The 26975-nt window shown below is 38.8% G+C and overlaps 1 protein-coding gene across 4 annotated transcripts in view; it reads left to right on the top strand.

The window, feature by feature from the left end:
* The window catches only part of LOC136864009 (structural maintenance of chromosomes protein 1A), a 679773-nt gene that overhangs the window by 518036 nt on the left and 134762 nt on the right, over positions 1–26975 (top strand). For all 4 annotated transcript variants that reach the window (XR_010859243.2, XR_010859244.2, XR_010859242.2 and 1 more), the window contains exons 20-21: positions 5191–5335; positions 20099–20278. Coding sequence is in view for 1 of the 4 variants with exons in the window: in XM_067140505.2 (XP_066996606.2) it covers positions 5191–5335; positions 20099–20278 (325 nt within the window). In the remaining 3 variants the exon portion in view is untranslated. The remainder of the gene's footprint in view (positions 1–5190; positions 5336–20098; positions 20279–26975) is intronic.

Raw genomic sequence — 26975 nt, 5'->3', positions numbered from 1 at the left:
CTTCCAAGATGCCTGTGAATACTTTGCCTGGTATACTAATCAATGAGATACCTCGATAGTTGTTGCAATCCTTCCTGTTCCCTTGCTTATAGATAGGTGCAATTACTGCTTTTGTCCAATCTGAAGGTACCTTACCAACACTCCACGCTAATTTGACTACTCTATGAAGCCATTTCATCCCTGCCTTCCCACCATACTTCACAATTTCAGGTCTAATTTCATCTATTCCTGCTGCCTTATGACAATGGAGTTTATTTACTATCCTTTCCACTTCCTCAAGCATAATTTCACCAACATCATTTTCCTCCTCCCCATGAGCTTGACTGTTTGCAACAAAACCATGATGATTTCCTTTTACATTGAGAAGATGTTCAAAATATTCCCTCCACCTCTCCAGTGATTCCCTGGGATCTGTTATGAGTTCACCTGAATTACTCAAAACACTGTTCATTTCCTTTTTCCCTCCCTTCCTAAGATTCTTTATTACTGTCCAGAAAGGTTTCCCTGCTGCTTGACCTAGCCTTTCCAGGTTATTACCAAAATCTTCCCATGACTTCTTTTTGGATTCAACAACTATTTGTTTTGCTCTGTTTCTTTCATCTACGTACAAATCCCTGTCTGCCTCGGCCCTTGTTTGGAGCCATTTCTGATAAGCCTTCTTTTTACGTTTACAGGCTGCTCTCACTTCATCATTCCACCAAGATGTTTGCCTTTTCCCATCTTTACACACAGTTGTTCCTAGGCATTCCCTTGCTGTTTCTACTACCGCATCCCTGTATGCCACCCATTCACTTTCTATATCCTGAACCTGCATACTGTCTACTGTTCGAAACTTCTCACTAATCATATCCATGTACTTCTGTCTAATTTCCTCGTCCTGGAGATTTTCTACCCTTATTCGTTTGCAGACAGATTTCACTTTCTCTACCCTAGGCCTAGAGATACTTAGTTCACTACAGATCAGATAATGGTCTCTATCATCGAAAAATCCCCGAAAAACTCGTACATTCCTAAAAGATTTCCTGAATTCAAAGTCTGTTAATATATAGTCTATTATGGATCTGGTACCCCTAGCCTCCCATGTGTAGCTGTGAATAGCCTTATGCTTGAAGAATGTATTCGTAACAGCTAAACCCATACTAGCACAGAAGTCCAGCAAACGCTTCCCATTCCCATTAGCTTCCATATCTTCCCCACATTTACCAATCACCCTTTCGTATCCTTCAGTTCTATTCCCAACTCTCGCATTGAAATCGCCCATTAGCACTATTCTATCCTTGCTGTTGACCCTGACCACGATGTCACTCAATGCTTCATAAAACTTGTCAACTTCATCCTCATCTGCACCCTCACATGGTGAATACACGGACACAATTCTTGTCCTAATTCCTCCCACTGACAAATCTACCCACATCATTCGCTCACTTACATGCCTAACAGAAACTATGTTGCGTGCAATGGTATTCCTGATAAAGAGCCCTACCCCAGACTCTGCCCTTCCCTTTCTAACACCCGTCAAGTACACTTTATAATCTCCTATCTCTTCCTCCTTATCTCCCCTTACCCGAATATCACTTACTCCTAGCACATCCAGATGCATCCTCTTTGCTGACTCAGCATGTTCTACCTTCTTTCTTCCATAAGCCCCATTAATATTAATAGCTCCCCATCGAATTCCATTTCGTTCGCCAAGTTGTTTCCAAGGAGTCCATCGCCTGTCAAATGGGAGTGGGACTCCATTACTCCCATAGGTCCGAGGCTTGCTTAAAGTGTTCTGAGCTCGGTAAATTCATGAAGCAGGATGCTGCCCTACTTGCACATAGTCCAAGTGAGGATCTCTCCTCTAACGGGTTATGGACCACTGGTGAATTGTGTAGTCCTAGCCGCCTGAGCACAAGGAGGGCCACGACTCAGAATATGTCCGAGATGCCCACTCCCATTCCATAGCAACTGGTATCCCGACTCTCAGGACCACTTACTAGGCCACTCAGCCGTTGCCCATGGTTCACGAACTAGGTTGTGACTACAGTAACCCACAAATTTAAACTCTACCAAATTCTTTGTATTTAACAATTTTATTTTATAAAAATTAACTTGTTCTTGTTCCTTCAAAGCTGCAGTTCTTTTTTATTTCCTAACCTTTTTGCCAAAAACTGATTTAACTGTGCAGTACAGTATTTGCTTTTTAATTCAGTTTTGTTTTTAGAGTACAGTACTACATACTTTTAATCTTTTTGTACTGTAATATCTTCTGTTGTGTTTAATAAATAGCAACTATTTACCATTGTCCATTAAAACCATAGTTTTCATTGTTTAAACTAGGTTTTTAAAAATGATCTTGATAATCCAGCATACCATATTTACTCGTTCATTAGACCTCTTTTTTCCGCACTTTTACAGCCAAATAATGAGGGTTCCAATATGTGATAACCTCAAATTTTGTGCAGTGAATACATGACGTCTAGGCTAAAAAGAGCTATAAATTGTACATGTTAACATTCTACACTATTCTTTAACATACATACGTACAGTGAGTATGTTTTCTAAACCAAACTTTTCATGGGCGCAGACTTCGCAAGTTTTAAGGTGTGCTGCCAACTTCCCTGCTACTGGCATCTCGTCGTTCCAAGTGACGTCATCTTCACTGCCATCTCATCAGCCATGCACATTCAAAGTCCCATTAAAAAAATTTTTTTTAACCTTTTAAAAATATATTTGAGTTATACTGGCTATTTTCATTGGAAGGCAGTATTCCTACAAGTAACAAGACAAATGGTGAACACGACTTCTAGGTCTACGGATAAAGTAAATATAGTCGGTTTTAGTTACTCATATCACGTCATTCTTTTCATCTCATTAATTCCTCTGATGAGGTTGACATCGGGAAGGACATAATGGTCATAAAAACTTGTTACAAAGATTCGTCTCACTTCATACTCAAACCCATACAGAAATGATGCAATATTGATACAAAATAACCTAATGGCCAGTCCAGTCATTTGTCTCTGTCAGTTGAGTAGTAGGCGTGCCACACAGTAAAGCTGAGTAAGCTTGATCACTGCTTTCATTTGAATTATCATCTTGTGCTACCAACTTCCCAGCTACTGGCATGTCGTCATTCCAAGTGACGTCGTCTTTACTGCCATCTCGTCAGCCATGCACATTCAAGGTCCCATTTTTTTTAACCTTTTAAAAATAGTTTTGTTCCCAACTATAGAATCCAAACAGTGTGGATCTATTCCCAAATGGTTTCTGAGATGGCCTCTCATGTTCCCAGTTTGGTGTATGTGTAGCAGAAGCCACTCCTTCCGAATAAATCCATGCTGTAGAAAGCGTGTCAAACCACCAGCTGATAACTAGCGTATGTTACGAGTTGTACTTCCAAATGTAATACATAGTGACTGGAAGCATTCTTTTGATAACTGCTATTTGCTTTATGTCGCACCGACACAGATAGGTCTTATGGCGACGATGGATAGGATAGGCCTAGGAATTGGAAGGAAGCGGCCGTGGCCTTATTTAAGGTACAGTCCCGGCATATGCCTGGTGTGAAAATAGGAAACCACGGAAAACCATCTTCAGGGCTGCCGACAGTGGGGCTCGAACCCACTATCTCCCGATTACTGGATACTGGCCGCACTTAAGCGAATGCAGCTATCGAGCTCGGTTTTGATAACTGCAGCTGTTGAAAGCCAGAACCTTATTTTTAAGTATATTTCATGCTTTCTCTCTACATTTATTACGTCAGGATTTACCTAAACAGCTGTAAATGAGATAAGGGAGACCGCAGTGTTTAGGTTTGGTATGCTATCACGTGGATAGTGCCAAAAGTTCCTCGACGGAAAGAATTTAAAAAAAAAACAGGAAAGTTTGCTGCATTTATAGATATCTACAGGTGTGGGGGTAATGAGTTTTATTATCATAATATTTAATTTCGTACATTCATTGTCTTCATTTTTTATTAATGCATATCCTAGTATGTTTTGTTTGATGATACCCTAGTATGTTTTATTTGACGTCTTTGAAAATAGTTTAAAGTAAGTGGGGACATAAAACAATATTAATAATAATAATAATAATAATAATAATAATAATAATAATAATAATAATAATAATAATATTTGTTAGGTATGTTGGCGAGTAAAACAATCGTTATGACTGGATAGTTTTTATCGTGTTTTAAACTCGCTTCTCTCCAAAAAAATACCTATATTGACCCGAGTTACAAGATATTAAACAATCACTTTGTTAATGATGTCGCCTGCTATATTAATAGCAACAACCATGAATATTTCTCAATTAAAGTAAACTAGTTTCCTCATCCCAAGGTGGTGCAGCTCCTTTTAGATATGCTCCCAGTGGAGGGAATTTACATGTACCATTTTTACCGCATATCAACCTTCCTGCCGTTCGTAAATCTCTGGCAGTATGGTAGTATGGTACCGGCAGTCACATTCAGACTCCCGAGAATGGCAGCTAATTGTGCTAACCATTACGCTGGCGAGCATTCTTAATTACAAAACACAGGCATATAGCGTGACTGATGCATGCTTGCAATGCACGGGTAGGATGCGAAATTATTCACCTATTTGGGTGAGTCATCAGATTTGCAGTAGGCCTATGCTATGGAGGCGGACATTTCTTAACTTTCATGATTGTAATACACATTCCAGCTCTAATACGACTGTCATTCCCAACAACAAAACTACTACATATTTTCAACCGGTCATTCCAAGTGTCGGGTGTCAGACTCTGGAACTTTATTCCAGTGAATATTAGAAAATCTACAAATTTGAAGACCTTCAGATCTACTTGCTGAAATTATTTTCTAAACTATAGAACTACCTGAGTGAATGATGTATGCTTGTGTGAGGGTTTGTCTATATATGTTAAGATTTTAAGTTAGATTACATAGAGTAGATGTAATTACAGTAGTAATTAAGTTGCACTTTTAATGGAAGATCACTACCGCAGTAAGTTTAAATTTTAATTGTAAGTAATATATCATTATCACTTTTTGGTATTATAGTTAAGTGTAAGAGAGGGCCAGGAGCCCTAACTTCGCCATAAATAAAGACATTAACTTAATCAAAACTTGGTACTTCTGTAGAGTTTGATCAGTATCTTTCCTCATTAACTTCATTTAGAAAATGTAACCACAAATGTAATATTTTAATTATTTGTTTGTAGAATAGTCATTGACTACACTCAGTTACCAGATTCCCTTAAAGAATTGGATGATTCTGATGATGTGAGGAAGATGGGAGATAAATTAAACAAAGCTATCAATGATTTGCAGAACAATATTCAACGGATTCAAGCTCCCAACATGAGGGTGAGTAGCATTCTGTTTATCATGCTGTATAGTGTGCAATATGAAGGTATAATTTGTCTTGGTAGTTGAAAAAATAGCGTAGGCCCATAAGTATTGTTACAAACAACCCACCAAGTTGTGCTGTTTTTCTTGCAACACTAGTAGCGTATAGGAGAACCTCAACTCAAAACGGTCAGCAGTACCCTCCAAAGTGATCTCTTGCATCCAGGGTCATAATTATTGAATGGGGCAATTGTGAAAATGGTGTTGTTGTAATAGCGCAGCATAAGGTAGGGAGACAAATTTCAGGGATATTTGGTATCCTTAAAGTTTGGCATCTGCAGAATATTTGTCCATTGAACAATCAAATGTATTGTTGAATCTGTAAGTATGTTTGACCACCCTCTTCTGGGCCATCCAAGGTTTTGAAGGACACCACAGCTCATCAGCGCTGTAAAATAATGTGCCTAAATTCTGTGTGAAAATGAAAGCTAATGGCAAGGGAGATGAATGTTACAAGTCAAACAATGTACAGGTTGCTAAAAAGTGACCTTGGCCTGAAAGTACTGTAACCGTAAAAGCTTAATTTGCCGATTAGCTCTACATAAGACTCGGCCCAGGTGGTGACCGGTCACTATCTGAATGGTTACAGGTGAGAGGGAAGCAAATAAGTATAATGGAGCAATAACTGTTTTTAAAAAAAAAGTTTATTCATGAAAGAAAATCAGGTTTCAACATCACCTCAGCTCTTCAGTTGTAATGGATACCTCTCCCTGGGGTGGAATTGACTCTGATGCATTGTGGGTCAGAAAGTCTACTTATGGTGCCACCATCTTCCGAGCTGGTCTTGAACCTCTGGAAGGACCTGAGTGTCTCGAAGTCTGGATAGTCGAGGAGCAACTGAAGTTTTAGTTGTAATGTGGCACTGGACAGGAAATAGACCCTAAGAAACTGGCCTGCACAGAGTAGATAAGGGTTAGTAGTGGTGTGCACATTTGACTTCACGGTGGGATCCACTAATAAACACAGTTATTGCTGATGAACTGAACTCAAAATTACATCTGTAAGGTCTCAACCACGGAAATAAATAAGTCACTTTATCAAACTTAAAGATAAAAATTTCGGTGGAATCGTGACGTAGGAAATACAACATTCCCCACAGTTCAAGTCCGAATTAGAAACAAATGAAATCAAAGAATTTATTCTGGGAGGAATTTACTCCCGCTCTCGATAAATGAAGAAACACTGTCTTTTCTAGAACCGTCCTGGGTTCGATATGAGAAATATTAACTATATCAGTTATTTAACCACAGTCTTATGGCTGGAAATAAATCTTAAGTTCAGTGGCATTGTTAATTTCAGCTACCTGTGTCAGTAGCTTGTAAAAAAAAAGTAGAGTATCACTGTCACTAAATTCAGTCACCTGTACTGAATTACGTCTTACTATCAGCACAGGTTTATCACTCGTTAGGACCAAAGACAAAATTATGTACAGTCGAAGTTTCTCGAACGACAAGGTTCTCTCACCATTAGCAGTCAATGTGTTTAAATACTGTCACTAAATTCAATCACCTGTACTGAATTACGTCTTACTATCGGCACAGGTTTATTACTCGTTAGGACCAAAGACAAAATTATGTACAATCGAAGTTTTTCGAACGACAAGGTTCTCTCACCATTAGCAGTCAATGTGAAGTTTAAATACTGTCATTCAATTTCTATCATCACTGGTAACTTAAACTTTAAATTACATTTTAAGTACTTGGTGACGTAGTATCGTACTAATTCAAATTGCACTGTTCCTGTTAAGAGTTACACGCCTAAATTGTTCGCATCTTAACTTGTACACAACTCCTATTACCACACGCAAATCACACTGTAATTTTTTTCTAAGTCTTGGAGATGCGTTCGTAGAATCAAAGTCCACTGATGCGCGAACTTGAACTCCCGTCGGACAGTCGAACTGGCGACGAGCATCACGGTGACAGCAGGACCAACAGCCGATCGACCGGCCTCGACTGTGGTACAAGGTACACTGATCTGACGAGCGAAATGCTCGCCTATTTATCCAGTGTTCCCTGGGCGTCGTGAACGCCAATATCTGTCGTATCGTTAAACTGATTTCCATAAAATTTAGGGGTTATAACTATAAAAATCAGGCTATGCAGTGATGTTGTTCATTTTTTGAATACCATTAATCTGTCTGAAAGAAATTAATGATGGAAGGGAATGGAACATTCCACCTGACGTAACACGACTCTAGAACATGTTACTCAGTCGTCACGTTTCACTTCCGCTATGCGCAGCTGACATGGCCGCAGGGGAACGAGTTTGGCGGGTAGCATAACTCCGCATTCATCGGGACTTTTAACGAGAACCATGTTACGGGTATATATTCCCCTCTCTCCAAGGAAAAGTAAATCCGATCAGGTTTTTCTTTTCTTTTTTTTTCTCTAATGGTCTCGATGATAATATTTCTTCAAATTGGCGGAGTTGTGAATTCCTTCCAAGTCCCCATTTAATTTACTCACTTCATAAGCCCCATTATCAAAGACTGCAGTAATCCTGTAAGGTCCTATGTAGAGGGGACAAAATTTAGCGTACACACGAAGTTCTGGTCGTGAGACAGTGGGTTTCCTAATTAAAACCATGTCATTTACTCGAAGTGGTGGTCGAAATGTTCTGTTTCTCATCCTCCTCTCTCGGATTTGGGCTGCATGTCGAAGTTGTTCCTTTGTAGCTTCCACGCGAGCCTCGTGAGTGATTACCATGTCCTGAAGAGGCGGTAACAGTTGATCCCATGGCCTATCAGGTGTGATATCCTTATGGACCTTCACGGGAATATCACGAATAGATTCATGGACTGTTGAGTTTATTACCTGCTGCATTATGGGTAGCACCTCGACCCACTTCCAATGTTGAGTCCCACAGTAGAGTCTGCAGAATCTGGCGATTTCCCTCATGATCCCTTCGGCCGGGTTAGCTTCAGGATGACGGATCGAGTTCATGATATGTTTGATGTTCATGTCCTCTAATGCTACTTGAAATTCGACAGAGGTGAATTGAGTACCATGATCTGTAAGTAAATATTCCGGTTTGCCCATTTCCGGAATAATATTCCGTTTGATTCTGCGGAGAATATTCTTAGCATTCGCTTTTTGTATTGGAAGTAGCATGGTGTACTTGGAGAATACATCTACCACTACAACAATGTATCGGTTGCCACGGGTTGCCTTGGGCAAAGGGCCATACAAGTCCAAAGCCAGTATTTCCTTAGGTCTCTCTGGTGTCAATGGTCTAGGAAATTCTCTTATTAACCTATTGTTAGGTTTGATTCGTTGGCAAACGTCACAGGCGCGAATAACATCTCTAACATCTCGCCTCATGTACTCCCATACAAATTTTTCTCCAATGAGGGCAACCACCTTATCAGTGCCGGCATGTCCAGATAGAGAATGACAGTGCCGCACGATGTCTGGTCTAAGTTTAGGAGGGGCGTAAATTCTACGCTTACTCTTTGCTGGATCCAAGTACTTATAAAATAGTCCATCTTTATAGCAAAAAGATCGCGCGAGGCGGGAGATTCGGTCATAATCATAATCATCAATGGGAATCAAACCCTTGAAGAGTCTAAGGAGTTCTCGGATTTTGACATCTCGCGCTTGGGCTTGTGGTAAATATTGGAGTCTTCGAAGAAGCTCTTCATCTTCCCTGTCTAAGATTTCAATTGGATGAACAGTGATAGTGCTGACTGGGTTGCGACTTAGGGCGTCGGCGAGGATATTTTTCTTTCCAGTTCGATGAACGACAGTGATATTAAATTGTTGGATGAAGAGTGCCCAACGGGTTACTCGATCACTGGTAATGTCAGAAGACATGATGAAAGTAAGTGCTTTATGATCGGTGTAAATGATCACAGGGTAGCCGAAGATTATTTTTCTCCAATACAGTAGGGACTGAACTACGGCAAGTGCTTCAAGTTCCGTTACTGTGTAGGCTCTTTCGTGTGGTCTCAACTTTCGACTCATAAATGACAAGAATACTCTGACATCAGGCTTTCCTGGGTTCACTTGATAGAGGACGGCACCTACTCCCACGGAGCTAGCGTTGCATTCAATGTAGAATGGCCTTTCAAAATTTGGATAGGCAAGTTGCACACTATCCCGGAGCATTAACTTTGTTTTATGAAATGCTTTGTCACACGCTTCCGACCATTTCCATCTATTATTTTTCTGTAACAGTGATTGCAACGGTGCTATGGTTTCTGTATAATTGTAGCAATGTTGTGAAAAGAATTGGCACAATCCGAGGAATTGTCCCACGTGCTTGACTCTGGTCGGTTTAGGAAAATCTATAATACTATTGATCTTGGCTGGATTAGGTTTAATCCCTTGTCCACTGAGGAGATGACCCAAGAATAACACCTCAATCTTAAAGAATTGACTTTTACTCATGTTGATTTTGAAGTTCTTTGCTTGAAGTTCACTTAAGACAGTACTAACATCCTCAATATGCTTCTCAAATGAATCTGATGCTATGAGAATATCATCAACATAAATGGTAGCAACATTTTTGACTTTGTCAGATAGTTGACTCTCCAACGCTCTTATAAGCACGGCTCCCGAGTTCTTAATTCCAAACGGAAGTCGGTTGAAGGCATACATGATGTTTTCAAAAATAAATCCAGTGAACTTTCGACAACTTTCTACCAGCAAAATATGAAAGTATGATGAGGTCATATCCATTGCAGAAAATATCTTCATTCCTTGGAACTTCCTAAGGACGTCCCGGAGCAATGGTGGACGGTCGTATTCTAATACTAGCCTCTCATTTAATGCACGCGCGTCGAGACACAGGCGCAAACTGCCATTTGGTTTCCTTACGATCGCCAAAGGGTTTAAATAAGGAGTGATACACTTAGAGATAATGCCATCGTTCTCCATCTTCCGGATCAAAGTCCTAGCTTCTTCTCGATATTTTTTGGGAACAGGATACGGTCGCTTTTTATATGGTGAAGCATCCCTGACATTCAAACAGTATTGAAAATTCTCGATTACACCAGGCTTATCATTGAAGACATCTGTGTACTCCTCGAACAATTTTTGGGTCGCCTCTGCCACCTGAGAACTGAACTGAACTGAACCCAAGTCGAAACCATCCTCAATGATGGGTATTTCTTGGCCTTCGACGGGTCCCACTTCATCGGGTCTACCCTCTTCCTCGATAGGCGGAGAATCGCTCTTATTGCCTTCGGAATTAACTATAGGGGCATTTAGACCCTGGCACTTCATATCTTCACTATTTAACAGCTGTAACTCTACAGAGTTAGTATTTGAAGATTTTAAGGTATTGGCAGAATAATCAATAACACTACAATACTTATTTAAAAAATTAGACCCTATAATAATATTAAACTTCATTGGAGTAATTACAAGGAATACGTGTTCAAAGTAGACACCTTCGATTTTGATTGTCAAGAATGCCTGTGTCTTACATTTGACGAATTTGTCAGGTACAATCCCTTTAACTTTAAGTTGGGCGACTGGCATTAAGGGTACCTCCTCTTTCCGTGTTAACTCATCAATTAATCTGTCAGAAACTAGTGAGGCCTGAGCTCCGGAGTCGACCAAAGCAGATGTAATGAGATGGCCTAGCTTAATGCTAATGACTGGGAGACTACGTTCTATCCTGGGGTTGGCAATAGTAGGCTCTTCGTACAATAATTCACTATCATCTAAGTGCCAATAATTAATGTTAGTGGTGCAAGGAATTGCTTCTTCATACTGGTTTTCAGGCAAACTTATTGCTGGGAAAATGAAGTTTTTTTTATCGCGCCTTTCGATTCAGGACTTGGCTCGGACGTCTCATTTCGTCTACCAACATTCTCTTGGTATTCTAATGAAGCGGCGCCTGGTAATCCATCGTCCTGATTTCTACGTTGGATATATTAAAGTTTGTCCCTCCATCTTTTTTCGAGTTCAGCCCCGTGTGTATTTCGGTCTTGGAGAGCTGATTCAGTTGGCTTCTTCCAATTTTGATTACGCTCGTAAGGTATTTTATCCCCATATGAGCGTCTTCGGAATCCACGGAAACGAGAGGGTGTATCTCTCCTCTGTTCTGTGTCCATGGGCGGTTCGGGATTCGGTCTCTGTTGTGACCTTATTTCCACGTGGTTATTCGTGACTTCTTTCTGTTTGTTAGTCTTAATGGGATTCTGCGTGTGAGCGGTGTCCAACCTCCTTAAGAACATCGTCAAGCTGTTCTAAATCTTGGACATTAGCCGCAACAAGAATCTCTTGAACATGTGTAGGAAATTGAAGTATTACTACTTGAATTAATTCATGTTCGGGTAGTGGTGGATCAAAAAATTGCATCTTTTTAAATTGTGATAGTAAAAAGTCGGAATAGCGTGAGGAATTAATTGCTGTGTTGTACTTTCTTGAATATAGTTGTAATTTAATTAAATGTTGAATCTCTGAATTCCAAAATCTTTTCAAAAGTGCTTCTTTAAAATCATCGTAAGTTTTAATATTAAACTTGAATGCCGAGTACCATGTTAGCGCTCTTCCTTCGAGTAATCGGAAAGCTATTCTTAACTTACAATCAGATCTTACTTGATTCTCTAAAAAATATTCATCAAGATTGAGGAGAAATTCCTTTGCGGTATATTCTTCCCTTCCGGAGAATCTCGCAGGTTTGTCATCAGACGTTCGTATAATTTGGGAAATGTGAGAAGTGCTTCCGCTAGTGTCGAGAATGCTTGGTGCTGTCCCGTCCTTTTCCACTTGAGAAACTCTATCACTGAGTGTTTCAATTTTACCTTGCAGATCTAATTTAATGACTTTGACCTGACTACTAATGGAAGTTTCTACATTTTTAACTTCTTTTTCGAGATCCTTTTTGACTTCGACCACGTCATGACTTATGCAGGTGATCTGTGTGTGTGCGTTATTTAATTGGGTTTTAACATGTTTGTCAGTTTCTTCTTGTTTAGTTTTCAACAAGTCTACTTCACTAGTTAGCTTGTGAATACCACTCTTAAAAGACTCACGAATATTATCCTGTATTGACGCAATCTTAGCTTGCGCTTGCGAAAGATGTGCATGCGATTCTTGGAATTCTGCTTTTAAACTCCCTACTTGATCAATTAATTGTTGGGATGTAGGAAAAGCAGTCTTTAAATCCACGACAACTTGTTTTTTTATGTCCTCTTTTACTGTGTCTAACTCACGAGTGAGGCATTCATTAATCTCTGTAAATTGAGAATTAATTTTAGCATTGGTATCAGAGAATCTCTTTTCGATCTCTGAACCAGCCTTGGTGAGTCTACGTTCAATGTTTGTATTTATCTCAGAAAATTTACTATCTACATTTTCCATCATTTGAGTAATACGAGTTTCAAAAATGGTATTAGACTCGTTAATACATGCTTCCAAGTTAACGCCAAGTTGAGTAGTAGCCGCGTTTGCTTCATTAATGCGAGCTTCCAAGTTAGTGTTTGACTCATTAATGCGAGCACCTATGCGAGCTTCTAAGTTTGCATTGGACTCCTGAATACGTCGTGATAAATTGGTGTTAGATTCCGTAATCTTTTCATTCACGCTAATTTTTAAAGCTTCAATAGCTGCTAATATACTTTCCATTTTGACAATATTATATTTGATCAAGTACCTGAGACAAGTAAGAAATAAGCACTTATAAAATTTGCAAATATCACCATTAATGTTCAATGGTAGACAGTTTGTAAAATAATCACTGAGGCAAATATTTCACATACAACATCAAAATCAAAATCACACTTTGAAGAGAGAGAAAAAAAAAATATTTGTGGTAGTTCAGTGTCCGAATATAACCAAGTATTGACTTTTGAATGAATCCAACTAAGTTCAAAATTAGTCCGTTAATTTAAGATTGCTCTCATTATACAGCACACGATCCATGTTAATATTTCTATCACAACATTTCACTAAACTTAGTATGATCTGAAAATTAAAGTTTCTGTACTTTAACATGATTGTAAGATCTATTCAGGTCAAATTCTGAAAGTCTGATCTTCATCTAAGTGTTTCTTATGTTATACTTGTACGCTGTAAATAATTCCTATCACATCTGAGTGTCATTTACACTTATGTATCCTGATATGTTATTCAGATCGAGCCCCTATACGTCTGGGGCGCCATTTATACTTATCTTCCCTCTCTGTAACCGTAAAAGCTTAATTTGCCGACTAGCTCTACATAAGACTCGGCCCAGGTGGTGACCGGTCACTATCTGAATGGTTACAGGTGAGAGGGAAGCAAATAAGTATAATGGAGCAATAACTGTTTTTAAAAAAAAAGTTTATTCATGAAAGAAAATCAGGTTTCAACATCACCTCAGCTCTTCAGTTGTAATGGATACCTCTCCCTGGGGTGGAATTGACTCTGATGCATTGTGGGTCAGAAAGTCTACTTATGGTGCCACCATCTTCCGAGCTGGTCTTGAACCTCTGGAAGGACCTGAGTGTCTCGAAGTCTGGATAGTCGAGGAGCAACTGAAGTTTTAGTTGTAATGTGGCACTGGACAGGAAATAGACCCTAAGAAACTGGCCTGCACAGAGTAGATAAGGGTTAGTAGTGGTCTGCACATTTGACTTCATGGTGGGATCCACTAATAAACACAGTTATTGCTGATGAACTGAACTCAAAATTACATCTGTAAGGTCTCAACCACGGAAATAAATAAGTCACTTTATCAAACTTAAAGATGAAAATTTCGGTGGAATCGTGACGTAGGAAATACAACATTCCCCACAGTTCGAGTCCGAATTAGAAACAAATGAAATCAAAGAATTTATTCTGGGAGGGATTTACTTCCGCTCTCGATAAATGAAGAAACACTGTCTTTTCTAGAACCGTCCTGGGTTCGATACGAGAAATATTAACTATATCAGCTACCTGTCAGTAGCTTGTAAAAAAAAAACAACGTATAGTATCACTGTCACTAAATTCAATCACCTGTACTGAATTACGTCTTACTATCGGCACAGGTTTATCACTCGTTAGGACCAAAGACAAAATTATGTACAGTCGAAGTTTCTCGAACGACAAGGTTCTCTCACCATTAGCAGTCAATGTATTTAAATACTGTCACTAAATTCAATCACCTGTACTGAATTACGTCTTACTATCGGCACAGGTTTATCACTCGTTAGGACCAAAGACAAAATTATGTACAATCGAAGTTTTTCGAACGACAAGGTTCTCTCACCATTAGCAGTCAATGTGAAGTTTAAATACTGTCATTCAATTTCTATCATCACTGGTAACTTAAACTTTAAATTACATTTTAAGTACTTGGTGACGTAGTATCGTACTAATTCAAATTGCACTGTTCCTGTTAAGAGTTACACGCCTAAATTGTTCGCGTCTTAACTTGTACACAACTCCTATTACCACACGCAAATCACACTGTAATTTTTTTCTAAGTCTTGGAGATGCATTCGTAGAATCAAAGTCCACTGATGCGTGAACTTGAACTCCCGTCGGAAAGTTGAACTGGCGACGAGCATCACGGTGACAGCAGGACCAACAGCCGATCGACCGGCCTCGACTGTGGTACAAGGTACACTGATCTGACGAGCGAAATGCTCGCCTATTTATCCAGTGTTCCCTGGGCGTCGTGAACGCCAATATCTGTCGTATCGTTAAACGGATTTCCATAAAATTTAGGGGTTATAACTATAAAAATCAGGCTATGCAGTGATGTTCATTTTTTGAATACCATTAATCTGTCTGAAAGAAATTAATGATGGAAGGGAATGGAACATTCCACCTGACGTAACACGACTCTAGAACATGTTACTCAGTCGTGACATTTCACTTCCGCTACGCGCAGCTGACATGGCCGCAGGGGAACGAGTTTGGCGGGTAGCATAACTCCGCATTCATCGGGACTTTTAACAAGAACCATGTTACGGGTATAGTACTTTGTTGCGGTAGTGGGCACAATTGAAGAAACAGAAGCTGGTTGAATGCTGTGCACTACTTCAGTTGTACATGCTTATTGGTCCTTGAAAAATTTTCTTAATTGACAAAAGAGTGTTTTTACAATTGAAGGGCTCTCTAGCCCTAAAAATACCGAGCGAGTTGGCCATGTGGATAGGGGCGCGCAGCTGTGAGCTTGCATCCAGGAGATAGTGGGTTCGAACCCCACTGTTGGCAGCCCTGAAAATGGTTTTCTGTGGTTTCCCATTTTCACACCAGGCAAATGCTGGGGCTGTACCTTAATTAAAGCCATGGCCGCTTCCTTCCCACTCCTAGACCATTCCTATCCCATCGTCGCTATAAGACCTATTTGTGTCGGTGGATGTAAAGCAACTAGCAAAAAAAAAAAAAAAAAAAAAAACCAACCCTTAAAAATGATTGTGTGTCTGTGCCCCTGACGCAGTCACAGCGTTGATTTCCTTCTGTGGCTGACTTTGTTATTGAATATCAGTTTGATTTCTTGTCCATTTCCAAGGAGTCCCTTGTTTGTCACTTCCAGAGGATGCATTTTTAATTGTACTTCGAGTGTTGTTGGAGGGTTTAAGAGTTACTTTACATATGTATCTCTCACAAGACCTCTGTATTCATTACCTCTTTATGGATTGGAGGTTAACTAGTGGTTTTGGAAGTCTTAGGTGTCGTAGAACAAGGAGGACCACAGTTCTGGATATGTCTCAGAAACTGTTCCATAGTAACAAATATCCTGCCTGTTGAGATCACTTGCCTTCCTAACCACCATGTTTCATAAACTAGGATATTAGTACAGGAACACAAAACATATTTTTCGCTCTCATATAAGCTGCACAATTATCCACTGTACGTCCAATCCACAGGCAGGTAGAAGGTAGAGACCCTCTTCAGAGGTAGCCCTGCCCAGGGAGTGGCGTCCCTGCCTATGCGAGTCCTAGAGCACACTGATATGGTGTGTAGCATCTAAAGGATCCCAGCTCACGGTTATGAGTGAAGACCTCAACGGAATCTACAGCGGAAAAGATGGACTTCGGAATGGTGGAGATTGTGGAAGAGGCATCCCAGTACTCGGGGAAAAGTATGAGTATACTGTTCATCAGGCTTTCCATGTTTCGGGCGGTTGCAAGGGCATCTGTTTCCCATGTAAGGGGCGGCCTGAATAATTGCTGGCAGTAGCTCTACAGTGGCTTTGGGAGTGGCAGCCCCAACGTAACAGTAACCTAGAATGGGTGGTGGTAATTATCATCCTCGGAAAAGGTTAGGGCATGCGTACCCTGCTAAAAGCGACGCAAAGGCTTGTGCTGGGGGAGCTGTGATAAGCGGGCAACCGGCAGTTATTATTGTGAAATGGGAATAATAAGTGTTGTGACCCTGACAGGAAAATCAGAGGAGTTGGTTGATTTTATGGAGAGGGGACTAAGTGAGGTTAAGTGGAGGGGAAAAGGAGTAAAGAGGATGAGTAGAGAGTACACCCTACACTGGAGTGGAGTAGGTGAGGCAGAGAATGGAGTAGGAGTGACTGTTAACATAATCCTGGATGAAGATGTGGATAAGGTAGACTACATTTTTGATAGAATAATCAGGGTACGACTGAGGGTGGAAGAAGGAGTGAAAGATTTTATCCAAGTTTATGCACACCAAACTGGAAACAGAGGGGAGAATATAGAGGAATTCCTGGAGACACTCAAAGTAATCACCAATGTGGAAGTGATACTCACAGAAGACCTCAATGCACAGGTTGGAAATGACAGAATTGGTGAAGAAGTGATTGGTCCATTTGGATATGAAGAAGGAAACAGTGAGAGAGATAAGTTGATTGATTTTTGTAGAGAAAAGGAATGATTGTGCGTAACACTTGGTTTAGAAAGAACAATAGTAGACAGATCACTAGATATGGCTGTAGTGAAAGGACCAAAAAAGTTTTGATTTTTTGGTTGAGAAAATAGATAGTAAACTCTTAATGGATGTAGCAGAACTACCAGGTGAGGCATTGATGGAGACCACAGAGGTAGTGGTAGCAAAATTGAAAATAGCTAAATTGTGAGTAAAAGAAATAAGACAGACGAAAGTAAAAGTATGGAAATTAAAAGATAAAAGAACTCAGGAGAAATTTCAGGAGGAATTAAAACAGCACATCCCGATATCAGAAATGGAAAGTGTAGAAGAAGAATGGCCCAAATTTGAAAACACATTTGTAAACTGTGCGGAAAAGATTTGTGGCAGAACTTCAGCGAGAGTGAACAAAAAGGAGACACCTTGATGGAATGAAAGTGTGGAGGAGGTTATTAAACAGAAGAAGAAAGCATGGAAAGAATGGAGTAGAGATAGGAAAGAAGGAAGTAAGATTAAGTATCAGGAAATTAGAAGAAGGTGTAGAAAAGTGGTAAATGAGGAAAAGAGAAAAATGTTGAGAGATTCACACAAAAGTTGGTAAAGTATGTTGTACGGATTGATAAAAAATAAGGGAACTTGTACAGAAAACAATTGAAGGAAGAAATTGGAAACGTAATAACAGACCCAGAGGAGATAAAGAATAGGTGGAAAGACTATTTCGATAAACTCCTGAATGTGAGAAATGATGCAGAACAGAGTGTAGTGGTAAATGAGGATGTTCCAGAAATGGAGAGAGATTTGCAATGGCAGAGGTGGAATTGGCTGTTAAACAAGAACAGGAAAAGCAGCAAGGCTGGATGAAATATATGTGTTAATGATAAAGCCAGCAGGACCTATTGGTGCACATTGGTTATGTTGGTTGCTAAGGTGTATATGGAGGATAAAGCAAGTACCTGATTATTGGTGTAAAGGTTTTTTTTTCTATTTGCTTTATGTCGCACCGACACAGATACATCTTACGGCGATGATGGGACAGGAAAGGCCTAGGAATGGGAAGGAAGCAGCCAAGGCCTTAATTAAAGTGCAGCCCCAACATTTGCCCGGTGTAAAAATAAGAAACGACGGAAAACCATCTTCAGGGCTGCCAACAGTGGGGTTCGAATCCAGTATCTCCGAAATGTGAGCTAACTGCATGACCAACTTGCCCGGTGGTGTAAAGGTGTAATAATACTAGTATTCATGAAAGGTCGACAGGGCAGGTATGCTATATTTACCATGAGAGTACTGATGGAAAAACAATGGGAATATGTAAAAGATCTGGTGATGATACTCCTTGATCTGGGGAAGGCATACGATAGAGTTAATAGAGAAAAGATGTGGGAAACCCTGGAAAGAAAGGATGTAGAAGCGATGTATAAGAATTGTTTGGGTTGTGTCCAGACTTCAGCGGGAAGAACAGATTGGTTTAGAAACCAAACTGGAAAAAGACAGGAATGTGTATAGTCTCCACTTTTATTTATAATGGTTATGGATGAAATTCTAAAGGAAACAAAGCCAAGACATGGAGGGGATATGAAAAATATTGTTGTTTGCAGACAACATAGTAATGTGGAGAGTCAACAATACAGATTTGCAAATCCAACTATAGGCTTTAAATTACAGTATTGAGCCTGGCCAGGCTTCTAGAAAGATACATTTTATTGTAAATTCTAGAATGCTTAAGGCCCAGATATAATGTACAGAATATTCTACAGAGTTCTCATTTACCGAGTGCCATTCTGGATGTTGCAGTGTGTTTCACAATTCTGTAGTGAATTAAAAATCATATATACAGGTAATAATAAATTATACACAGGTTCTTATATTAATTGAACTCGTATAAAAGTATGTATACAGTACATGTTTCACGACATAACCTCACAAACACTGTGATCATTCGACTATGTAAATATTAATAATAATGCTAATACTAAATGGATGTAAACACTTCATAGCCATACATTACAAGTCATGATAAAAATCATAATTGTAAAATAATAATAATAATAATAATAATAATAATAATTCGAGCTCGATACTTGTATTATTTACCCATGGGTGAGAGAATGTTGTTTTCAAGTTATATCAGTTTATCACACTGCATCAACTGAATGCGGTAACTACACACAAACATGCGTTCAGGAGGTGGTGGACTTGAAGTCTGCAATTGACTGCTCTGAAGATGGTGTTCCATGATTTCTCATTTTCACACCTGGCAGGTACAGTTGTGGGATTGTACATTGATTAAACCCACAGCCTCTTCCTTTCCTGTCCCACCATTAATGAAAATCATTTTAAATGTTAGTTCAGTGTTGAATGACTAGAAAAAAAAAAAGACTGATGATATTGAAGTTACATTCCTAAACCAAAATAACAACAATTTCCTTGTTGCTATATGCGATGTACTTGACATAATTTCCTTTCAAGTGTGGTTCCATGTTAATGGTAATTTTGGAACCTTTCATATGTTCGGAGTTTCATTACATATAGTAAGGGGACTGATAGTGCAGATAATTTGATGTAAAGTTTTCTTCAAGGTCAAATCAAATCCTGTTTAATGTTTGTGAGAATTTTAAATGAAATGCTGATCTATGTCCCTATAGATTAAGTTCTATGTAAAGTGCTAAGCATGTTTACCTTCATTATAATAATGAAAATTTCCTAATGTAGATCCTGTCATTGTTCCTGCTTTCCAACTTTCTATTATAGGTTGCATAAGAGTGTTATTTGTTTTTCTCTGCTTATAAGTACAATTTTGCTGAACTTAATCGCATAGACATTAGATTACTATTATTTCATACCTGTAAGTGGTTCTAAGAGTAATGCAATGTGTTATTTATTAATGTTCTTTACTGTTGTTTTATCCAGAGTATTTTAGTTCATATTTCATAACTCTATTTATTTACTTCTTTTTTAGGCAATGCAAAAGTTGGACATAGCTCGTGAGAAGTTGCAAGAAACTAACAAGGAGTTTGAGACTGCACGGCGTCATGCCCGTAAAGCTAAGTTGAATTTTGGACGTGTTAAAAAGGACCGCTATGACAAATTTATGAATTGCTTTGAACATGTGTCAAATGAAATCGACAGTATCTATAAGGTTTGTTTTAAAATTTATGTAGTCTTGTGCTAATATATGTTTCTGTTTCTGCCATGTGCATGTTTATACAGGACTTCTATCACAGAATGACTCCTATTGCTTTAGTTACTTAATGCAGTGAAAACTGTTTATAATGAAATCAGATAGTACCATACATTATTTCTGGTATGTACAGGTCTCTACTAAGTAGAGGTCAAGCTAATTGAAAACAAAATTAACATGTCTCTTGTGTTCTAATCTTTAGCAGGGTACTTTGATTTTAATCTTTTATTGCTTCAAATAAACATTCACCTGTGATATGAGATTAGGGGTTGCCTGACTGATGCGCTAAAGGTGTGCTTGGTTCACCCAGAAGGATGTGGGTTTGATTCCCCGACGGAAAGTAAAAATAATTGAGGAAACGAGATTTCCACTTTAGGACGTTTACTCAGCCTACACCAAAAATGAGTACCAGGTTAGTCCTGGGGGCTAAGGTAGCTGGGCACAGAGCTAACCATTCTACCCCACCAAGAGCCGAGGTTGCGGATAGTGGAAGCCTTTACCTTTCACTCCTCCTAGGGTTTTCATGCCGGGCTGAGTGGCTCAGACGGTTGAGACACTGGCCTTCTGACCCCAACTTGGCAGATTCGAACTTGGCTCAGTCCGGTGGTATTTGAAGGTGTTCAAATATGTCAGCCTCGTGTCGGAAGATTTACTGGCACATAAAAGAACTCATGTGGGACTAAATTCCGGCACCTCGGCATCTCAGAAAACCTTAAAATGTTGTTAGTGGGACGAGAAAACTAATAACATTATTATTATTATTATTATTATTATTATTATTATTATTATTATTATTATTATTATTATTATTATTATTATTATTATTATTATTATTAGGATTTTCATGGCCTGTATGGAGATGACATTGCTTTGCTTTTTTTTTTTAAGAGATGAGATTACGCTGCAAGACTTATTACCGGGGCTCAGATATTGATGACCTAAAAATAGCCTATAGAATAATTTTTAAAAAATTAAAAAAATGACCAGAAATTTGGAAGAATATGTTCGTTTACTGAGAAATGTATTTCTATACATGTTTGAAATAATCTTAAATAATAATAATAATAATAAATTTCCAATCCCTTAGGGTTTGTGTGTTTATCTTTTGGTATAAATCCCTGAATACTGCATGCTTAATAGCATTCCACAGTGTTCTCCCCAGAAATTATTGTCAGCCAGGTGGCAGGAATAAGTAGCCGGGTGGGGGAATACTACTTCAAAAATGAATGATAAAATTCCAATCTATTCCCCTTAGGCATTAAAAATAATATCAGAGAAGTAAACATTAACTACGAAATTGAACTATTTCTTCACTGTTATCATGAACAATACAAAATAAGATATTTCTTTTTCTACCATTACAAAATTGAAATTTACTTTTAGTATGATGCTTTATATGTTGATTCATCTTTTCTTCTTTGAGGCCCAGGTGTCTGCAGTTCTTACGTAATTGAATTCTGTTGAGTCTGGTCCCTCTAGTAAAATTAGCATGAAGTTTTTGAGTGTGGTCTGCGTCATACAATTCCTCAAACAGTTTATAACTTTCTTCAAAGCCGAAAATCCCCTTTCACATTCACCTATGCTCACAGGTATGGACAGTCCAATAGCAGCTAGTCTTGCTAAATTTGGAAAAGATTCCTTAAGCTCACATGTTGTTGCAAACTTCGTCGTTATTTGTTTAGGTCTTAATCTGATGTACGACTCTCCTTGGAACATTTTTGATGCAACACACCATTCCAGTTTAGCGCTGTTGTAATTATGGTGGGCTTCCCATTTTAAAGTAGAAATCAAGAAGCAACTCAGAAGCTTCATTCTGATCATGACTTTTTGCATTAAACACTCTTGAAAAGCAGGAAATGATGGGCATATCTGGATATCTGTGTTATTGATATTGGACTCCGCCATTGTCCGGTCCCAAGTTCGGAATGAGAGGGTTTGCTGGTCTGGCACCTAGCTGTAAAACTGCCAACGCTGAGTGTTGGGCGGCGGGAAATAACGTGACTCCCTAAGGGGGCCAACGGCTTCGGGCGAATGAGCCCCTCTAGGTGGGGTGATGGTCCCCACAGTGGAGGAAATGCCACTGGAATCCATTATGCAGCGTCTATTCTCCAGGTTAGGGGTGGCTGCACAAGGCATCCGTACTCCAGAGGAGAGGCCTCATTATCACCTCACTGGGTCACATCCAGGGTTGTAATTCGGGACCTAGTCCCACACAGGTGACACCTTGACAGTCAACCATGAAAGGTCTTTTAAGGAATACTCCACTGGCTGAACCAGGACTTCAGAGAAGGCAGCAGTCGGATACGGTGGGCTGCCACCTAAAAGATACTGTGAAGTCGGAGGCACGGAAATACCCCAGTAGCTCATACACGAACAAGACAAAATCAAGAATCAAACCAAAGCAGATAACGTACTTCTCTACACACAATATAAACTCACTCATGCAAACTGGTAAACTAAAAGTGGTCACCGACATAATGGACCAACACAAAATTCTTATCATGGGATTACAGGAAATTAGAAATACTGACCAGGTTGCCTTGGAATCTCAAGGGTACATACTTTATAAAGGTATACCTGGGAAGAGAGTGATGAAGAATGTCTCACAATTTGGAACAGGATTTTTGTTCAGCCTTAAAATAATAAACACAGTTCAAGAATTCAAATCACAGTCTCCACGACTCTCAACGCTCACCTTAAAGGCATCTAATAAAATCTATACTATAATAAATGCCCATGCTCCCACTAATGATAAAAACAACTCCTCAAAAGACAATGAGGAAACAGAAGAATTTTGGGACCTATTGGACCAGACCATAGATAACATCCCCAAACACCATGTAAAATTATTAATAGGCGACTTCAACGCTCAACTAGGTAGAGAAAGAAAATACTGTGACATCATCGGAAAATGGCCAGCACACAAGAAAACAAGTAAAAATGGAGAGAGACTAGTTGACCTCTGTAGAAATCATAATTTAATCTCAAAATCTACATGTTCTAAGAGGAAACCTCAAAAACTCAAAACATGGAAACACCCTGACTACACTAAAGGAGAATGGCAACTGGATCACATCTGCATGGACAAATACCACCACAAAGAGATCTATGACGTCAAAGTCCTCCGAGGAATAGACACAGGTTCAGATCACTACGTAGTTAAAATTAAAATTAAACTCACTTCCCAGAGGAGACAGCGAAAGCAAGCCCTTAAAACTAAAAGAAAAATAGATCCTACCGAGCTAATCAACAACAAAAATTTCCAGAAAGCAACTGAAAAAATAAAAATCACTGTACACAACCTTAAACAAATTGCAGAAGATCTGGCTCCAATTGAACCACGTAAAAAACACCAATGGTGGAACAGTGAATGTGATGAAACAGTGGAGAAAAGACATCAGGCATGATTACATCAGTCCCAAAAAACAGAAATATCCTATCAAAATCTAGTAAAACAGAGAAAAGAAACTACCCAAGTCTTAAGAAGAATAAAAAGACATCATAAGGACACACTGCAGTTAATTGAAGAACAATTCAATAAAACTCAGTCAAGGGACTACTACAAAATCTTCAGAAAGCAGCTCCAAAAATATGAACCCCCGACCCTACTGATGAAGGATGAAAATGATAAGCTGGCTCATAACAATAAAGACGTAGATCTTCTGGCTAAATATTTCAACAATCTTTTAAATTATGAGGAACCTACAGAACTCCTTCATTTGGACAACAACACCCCGATAAAAACACCACCAGAGAACATCAATCCTCCCACAATAAAAGAAGTCTACCAAGCTCTGAATAAATTAAAAAACTACAAAGCGCCAGGAGAAGATCAGACCTTTGCGGAAATCTGGAAATATGCAGGAACATCAGCAAAAGTTGCCCTCCATCAACAACTTGTCTCTATCTGGATTAAAGAAGAACTACCAGAACACTGGACAACAGCCCTCATTCACCCACTGCACAATAAAGGAGACAAAACCGACCCTAAAAACTACAGGGGAATCACGCTCCTAGACATAATATGCAAAATATTTTACCGAGCTCGATAGCTGCAGTCACTTTAGTGCGGCTGGTATCCAGTATTCGGGAGATAGTATGTTCAAACCCCACTGTCGGCAGCCCTGAAGATGGTTTTCCGTGGTTTCCCATTTTCACACCAGGCAAATGCTGGGGCTGTACCTTAATTAAGGCCACGCCCGCTTCCCTCCCACTCCTAGCCCTTTCCTCTCCCATCGTCACCATAAGACCTATCTGTGTCGGTGCAACGTTAAGCAACTAGCAAAAAAAAAAAAAAAATTATACATATATATATATATATATATATATATTTTCAATTATCATCCTTAATAGGATAAGTTTACAACTTGAGACAGAACTAAGTGAATATCAAGGTGGTTTCAGACCCTGGAGGAGATGTCCTGATCAGATCATGAGTCTTAAGTTGATAATGGACTATAACAGGAGAAGAAACAGAGATATGCTGATAACTAGGGCTCGGATGTTTAGGAAAAGTCATATTTGTTATTTGTCTCTATTTTCTTGCCTTCTTGTATGTTGGTGCAAATCAGGTGATTATCGTCACAATTAAGCGATTTTTATTTGCCATATAAATGCATATTTTGGCTATTTTTTGTCGTAAGGTCATATTTTGAGCTATTTTCGTAGAAACGTCATATTTCTGTCATATTTTGGCGGTCTGATGACAGCTGTACCTGTACGAAATCAACTTATCGAATGCGAACTAGTGTTCAAAAAACTGCTTCTCGGTACCGGTATCACATCTGCAGTTAATACAAGTGGAATACCGTTTGTATAGAATGAAGACTCACTGCACCTTTTACATGATTTAAATATACACCAATAACCTTGTGACGTAGAAACGAGCTTCTCTTCTTACAAGAATGTGTTAAGTGATAATCGGAGTTTTTTCGCGCGTGATGATTTGAAAATGAATCTTGTCATACACTTCGATTCCACCTGCGGAGAAGAATGAAAAAGATATGTCAGTTTGCACTGTAGTCCCGGCCGCCCTACCATAATGTATTGAAAGACATCTACTTAATTCGTTTCGTGGTGCTCAATTTAAATTTTAGCGCATTTAATAATATTATTAAAATATGGTCTTGAACATTCCAAAATATTTAAAAAATAGATTGATTTCTAGTTTTCTCGTATGTTAAACCACCACTACAGGGGGAAAACATGTTTTGAGTTTTAAAATGTTGTGTGATCTGATAATCTTATCGAACCTAGTACCGGTACTTCATAGCTGTTTTCACAAATGTTCGATAAGTGAATCAAGGACAATAGACTGTGAATAACTGCTAAACATGTATATTCAGAAAATTAATATGAAAGTAATAATAAAGAATTTAGTTAACAAATATGTACCGAAGGAATTGCCCCTTCGATTTATAATTTACAAAAAATGTCCATATTTAGATTAATCATTTTCGGGTCATTTTTGTAATTTTTTCGTCATATTTCTCCACTTTTGAGGTCATATTTTTTCACTTTTGAGATCATATTTGCTTGCTTATTTGGGCTATTATTAGGTCTTAAACATCCGAGACCTACTGATAACATTTTTAGATTTCAAGAAAGCTTATGATTGCATCCATAGAGAATCTCTGTTTAAAATTTTTAGACACTTCGGACTACACCCCAAATTAACCCTTTTAGTACCAGTCGCTTATAGGTAGTGTATGCGAAGAATACCAGGCTTATTTTTAAGAAATTGCAATGTTTCAGTAAAATCATTATAACTTTCTTATTATTGAAGATATGCCTCCGACATTTTAACTTATCATAGAAAAGGACGTTCTTTACATGTTTTTAAATTCACAAGCTATGTTATATTAACACTATAACATATAAAAAAATATTAGTTTAACAATTATCAAAATGAAAATTGAAAAGTCGAAATTGAGATAGAGAAACACAAATCAAAATTAAAATTACACACTGAAAAATATTATTGTCTGCAGATGCATGCTCTTGGTTCACTATCTGCAAACTTTCAATAACCTAGGCACTAAAGTTTCTAATTTAAAGAATATTTTATGACCGGGTGTTTCGAGATACAGTGGGGAGGGCTCGAACCGGGTGTCATTTCCAACTGAAACTTCACTGAACCCTGTATTATGCATATAGGCATTGTTGTCATTGCTGCCTGCATCACGGCCTACACTGTCTTCATTTCCGTCACTTTCCAAATCAGCATCTCAGTCACTTTCACTATAATGACAATATCACGAGCACGAGGTTTATTGTACTGTGGAATGTCATTGCTACACTCACTTCCTGTCTCTGAAATAACATCACCAACATCATTATTACATGACCCTCATATAGCTACATCTTCATCAGACTCAGTATAGTCGTCATCGGTACAGACTCTGTTAATATATTCAGCTAAATCGTCATCATTCTCGAACACATCGAGCGCGGCTGAAGCGGCCATTTTCCTACTCACAAACTTTTACGGTGTACAGATTATAGGTCACTTTGATAAAATCATATCTCTGTAAATAAAGCGATTGGCGCGATAGTTGTGGTAGATTTAGAAACTACAGTTCCGAAGAGTCTAGATCACCTGCATTGTGCTGCAATATGTCCGGAAACTAAGAACTACAAGCAAATACAAAACTGC

This window comes from Anabrus simplex, chromosome 2, assembly GCF_040414725.1.
Source record: "Anabrus simplex isolate iqAnaSimp1 chromosome 2, ASM4041472v1, whole genome shotgun sequence".
Lineage (NCBI taxonomy): Eukaryota > Metazoa > Arthropoda > Insecta > Orthoptera > Tettigoniidae > Anabrus > Anabrus simplex.
The sequence above is the reverse complement of the archived record's forward strand: the minus strand, read 5'-3'. Positions and strand labels throughout refer to the sequence as shown.